The 5421-nt window shown below is 29.7% G+C and overlaps 1 protein-coding gene across 1 annotated transcript; it reads left to right on the forward strand.

The window, feature by feature from the left end:
- The first annotated feature begins 356 nt into the window (after window positions 1-356).
- LOC144552674 (WAT1-related protein At5g64700-like) lies at window positions 357-3656 on the forward strand. The gene is made up of 7 exons (XM_078300665.1): window positions 357-623; window positions 729-791; window positions 1066-1182; window positions 1323-1572; window positions 1803-1961; window positions 2650-2801; window positions 3366-3656. Exons 1-7 carry the CDS (start codon window positions 451-453, stop codon window positions 3529-3531), a joined length of 1080 nt encoding a protein of 359 aa, XP_078156791.1. The 5' UTR covers window positions 357-450; the 3' UTR covers window positions 3532-3656.
- The last annotated feature ends 1765 nt before the right edge of the window (window positions 3657-5421 follow it).

Raw genomic sequence — 5421 nt, forward strand, 5'->3', positions numbered from 1 at the left:
TGAACATACAATTCAAACCATTTAACATAATGTACAGGAGACCAAATTTTATATTATTTAATTAGAAATTAAATTTGTTTTAGAATTTTAAGATAGAAGATTACTATTTTTGGATATATAGTTCAAAATTTTTAGATTAGGTAATTTTCTTCCTATAAAAAGAATAGTAGAAAGATTCTAACAAATGCAAAATTTGGTCTTCAAGTATATTTTTATATGAAGATCATGTTGAATAGTTGAATTGACTATTACAATTTTAAAATAAGGATATAAATTCAAAGCACGGAGTATCATAACCTCACTTTTTTCTTTCTTATCTTGAAGACAATATCTAAATATATATATTCCTTTTTGTATGGTGAACTAATGCTATAAATTAATTAAAGAGCTATCAACGCTAGCTACCCTCATCAGACTAAAATCCATATTAACCATCAGTACTAGTATTCAATGACCGACACTAAAGCATATTTTGTTATAGTTCTAATTAGGTTTTTATATGCAATAGCACAGATAATTTCTAAAGCAGCCTTCAATCAAGGCATGAGCATACCAGTGTTTGTTTTCTATAGGCATTTATTTGCCTCCATTTTCATATCTCCCTTTGCTTTTGTTCTTGGCAGGTATATATTTACTTTATGCAGTTTTGAATTTTACCTTTTGTCTTTTTTTTCCTTCGATCTGGACCCGTTAGTATCTAAATAACTTTTGCATTAATTCTTACTTAGGAAAAGATCTCCTCATCTTTCTTATAAGATCGCGTTTAAATTATTTGTGCATGCTTTATATGGGTAAGTTATGTTTTATGTAATAATTTTTCTTCCATCACTTCTGCCCTTAATTTTTTTTAATCAAATCAAGTACGCCCTGTCAAAATTAAGCAACTCTTAAATTACTACCTCGCAATTTTTTGTATGAAATTAATTAAGAGTAGTATTGTTGTTTGCTGAATTAAAAACATAATCGTTGTAGGTAATTAGTTTTTATATTGATACTACACATTTCTCACAGATGTTTCCTTAAGCTTCTTACTAACTACTTTATTATGTTTTCCTTCTTAATTAGGCTTTCTGCCGCTGTTTACTTATTCAGTCTCGGTTTAAGCTACATTTCAGCTGCGTCATCATCTGCTATTTGCAATATCCTCCCTGTCATGGCTTTCATCTTGGCTATCATTTTCAGGTGAGAACAAATATATTATATATATCTTTCAATATCACTTTTGGATAGAAAGAATGAAAGTTCAACTATTCTACATCAAAAAGTTAACTTAAATATTTGTGTATATCCTGGTTTCCAACATATATCCTATCAAAATGAAGGATGGAATCCCTGAAAATGAAGAAGTTGCATGGAGTCTTGAAAGCCTCCGGAATTATGTTGTGTATCTCAGGTGTCATCATCCTTGCATTTTACAAGGGAACTGTTTTGGATTCCATTAACCACCACCACCTGCTTCACAACAAAAAGACTGTCACACAAGCTGCCAATAGTTCTAAGATGAGATGGATTTTAGGGACTTTTATCACAACCCTCTCTATTTTTCTATGGGCCCTCTGGACTGTCCTTATGGTAAGCAAATCAAGTTGAGGTTTCATGACTCACTGATGCATGCTTAATAAATTTTGTAGTCCAAATTTGTTAAAAATAACAATTTTAAGTGCTGACCTACTTATAAAACAATGCAACTTATGTTTACTATTCATAGTAACCTGAATTGTTACTGGAAATATTTCAATTATTCAAATTTGTTAAAAAAATCTATATTTAAAGAATATTATGTGTAATGTATGTAATACTAGGGGCCAATGATGGAGGAGTACCCTTCCAAGATTCTTACCATAACCTTTCAGTGCATCTTCACTGTGATTCAATCTTTCTTCATTGCTCTTGCTCTTGAAAGGGATTTCTCTAAATGGAAATTAGACTTTGATATCAGCCTTCTGGCTGTTGTTTACAGTGTAAGTTTTGTCTTTCTGTTTGAGAAATTGGTCTTTTTGGTGCTGACTGCTGAGAACATTAGGATAAAACCCGACTGGTACATCATAGCACCTGACTAAATGGCAATTAACAGTATATGTCACTGCATACTGTTACAGGTATGTACGGTTCCAGTATTTCAAGGAGCGACCAAATTATTATTATTATTATTTTAAATAAGGATTCTATAACTCTCCAACATACATTTCTTTTTAGTTTTTACATGTCTTTTCTTTTTTTTTTGGAAAATGCTGACAGTGGCTGTCAGTTATAGTTCATTCAAAAAATAAAAAAGAAGGAAAATACATCAATGATACTACCAACCAACAACTATATGAGAATTGAACATGTGTTTAAATAGATGAGATTCATCACCATCTTTACTAGACCTACAATTCCATTAAGGACATGAATGTACTGTTATTGGTTAGAAATAGACAAAAGATGTAATCATCAGTATTGACAGGTAGAAGTTCTTTCCAGTGTCAACCAGCACTATTAGGCAGATCAATCAGTTAGAAAAGGTAAATATCAGTAATTATATATGGAAATAACTTGTCTATGATATAGGTCCCTTTTAAGCAAAACCGTTACATTATTGCATAAACAAAGTAGTCACTTCCTAAGGGTGGGTCCAAACTCACTTTTGTTTTTCTTCTTGAAATGTAGGGAATTGTACTAAGTGGAATAACATATTATTTGCAAGCATGGGTAATTCAAAAAAAGGGACCTGTTTTCTTAGCAATGTCGATGCCATTGACTCTTATCTTCACAATAATGCTTTCATCAATTATCTTAGGAGAAGCAATTACCTCAGGAAGGTACAATTAATATCCTATAATAAACTCTTATCTTCACCATATATATTGTTTCATTTTTGAATTGAACAAATTTATTTTGTAGTATCCTAGCTAGCACATATTCAAGTCTATGATGCATATAGTATATAGTTAGTTTTGGCAACCAATAGTTAGTTTCAGGATGGACCCATATGTAGCATGCAACTTCCAACAAGGACAAAATAGCATTTTTTTGTTCAATTTCTGGTGTGCAATGAGTGCCACATCACACGTATGTCTGACATGGAAGAACCGCAGGCTTAGCGTAGTGGCGCAAGCTCTGTCCCTTTGCATGTTCAATTATCGTAAAAAACATCTAAAAGATTCTTGGATGTGCCGGGGTCCTTAATTTAATAAAATGAATGTATATCTGACAACATGGGCACATAACAAATGGAAGGGTTTGCGCGCTGTATATATAGGTGGTGAGTTGTGACTGGTTAATTTGTTGATAACAAATTCCCCTTTCAACTAATTAAATTATCAGAGTTTTCTCTAGTCATATAATTACTATTGGTGTGCTTGAGTATCTGTGTATTTTTCTAGTATAATAGGAGGGATACTTATGATTGGAGGTCTCTACAATGTCTTATGGGGGAAGAGGATAGAAGAAACTGTGGAAAAAGATACAATCAAGATGGAAAATCTTGATAAGGAAGCAAACTTGGAGGGGACAGACATAAAACTACAAACTGAAAATAATCACACATGAGCATATGAATTGATATATATATCACATTTATCATAGCATGAAGTTTAGATGAAGAAGCTTTTTGATTCTTTGCTTCATTGTATGTGTATGAAGTCAATTGATATATATTTTATTTAAATAAAGAAGTGTCCAATTTTTTATCTTTAAATATTTAAAATAATATTTTTATTTGATTTTTTTTTCTTAATAAAGATTAGAGGTTGAGCCATCCAACTAGGAATATCAATGACATCCTTAGCTTATCATATTTGATAAGATGAATAGTTTAAATATATACTGATGGTTTAAATAAATACTTGATAAGCTAAACAAAAAAAAAAAAAAAAAATCTTATCTATACTCATATTATTGAATATGGTACGGGTCGGGTGTCTCGACCCCCCTAATTGGGTGGTTTAAATATATACATTTAAATAAATCAAGTAGTTAATAATTAAAATAATAAAAAAAATTAGTCTTTACTCTAGTGATTAAAGCAAATTTTCTTTGCGGAAGAAATTGAAAGTTTGGAACTCGAATAACAGATTATTTATGACTATTTAAATGTGAAAAGTTTGCTTCATATATATTTTTTAAATTAATTGAATGACAATGTTTCTCTCAAAAAAAAAAAAAAAAAGTCCTCTCAAAAAATTGAATGACAATGTCCATCTCATAAATGAAAGCTCGACCTAGCTCCAACTTTCCTTATAATAACATATCATTCCAAAAGATTTAACTCTTAATATATATTCAGGTTTACTTAAAGATTATACATAAATTATAACTCTATACTAATATACAAAATATCTACATATATTTTTTGAATTTTTTTTATTATTTATTAAGATGAATACAAAATTTAATGATGTGAAAACAACAGTTTTGTAAAATACTTAGTAAATAGTAAAAAAATTCAAAAGAATATAAAATACTAAAATTTGATCTCCAAGCACATTTTAATATAGAGATCATGTTGAACGGTTTGGATCAAATGTAAAATTGTTGTTTCAATGGTCTAGAAATTTTTCAATGTTTATTAAAATCAATGATTTTAAAACTAGCTTCATAAATAGTAAAAAAAAAAAATCAAAAAATCTAAAATTTGGTCTCCAAGCATATTTTAATATAGAAATCACATTTAAAGGTTTGGATCAACTATTTGAACTTTGAAAATCAGAAAACCAATTGATTACACTATAGTTTCATAACAAACGTTTTGATATTAGCCAATCTCATATATATGCCCTTCTATGATCTTATATATATAGATCTTATCCCAATTAACTCATGTCCGATTGAGTGCGAATATATATTTGCCCACGACGATGACGACCCCTAGAATCTAATATATGGACTTGATTAATGTTTTTTTTGTTTTAAATGCTTGACAGAGACTACCAAGTTGCAAAAAAAAAAAAAGTGTTTAGATCACAAACTTACACACAAAAATAAAAATAAAGATACTATTCTCGCATCATCATAGTACCCCCTCACTCCAATATGGACTTGATTAATCATCGTACACAACGAACTGTGACATAAAGAGACCAGATAGAATTTGGAAACCACGCAAGCATCCATGAATTCATGTAATTCTGACTTGTCCTTAATTTTCTGATAAGAATGCAAGAAATGAAAAATTGGCATTATTAATTTACAGTTCACTCTAGAGGTAGAGGTGTACGTATAGCATTTCTCCACAATTCAATTAATCTTGGGAAATCTCTAATAATATATATATATATATATATATATATATATATATATATATAGCAACAGTATATAAAACTTGAGTTTTATTAAACTCACCAATTCTAAGGTAAGTTTAAAATCAAAATATATAAGAATGACTTTAAATGATAATTCAATCTGTTGAAACCGATTTAATTTACAAGTGATGCGTTTCTA

This window comes from Carex rostrata, chromosome 4 (genome assembly GCF_964058835.1).
Source record: "Carex rostrata chromosome 4, lpCarRost1.2, whole genome shotgun sequence".
In the NCBI taxonomy this organism is placed as follows: Eukaryota; Viridiplantae; Streptophyta; class Magnoliopsida; order Poales; family Cyperaceae; genus Carex; species Carex rostrata.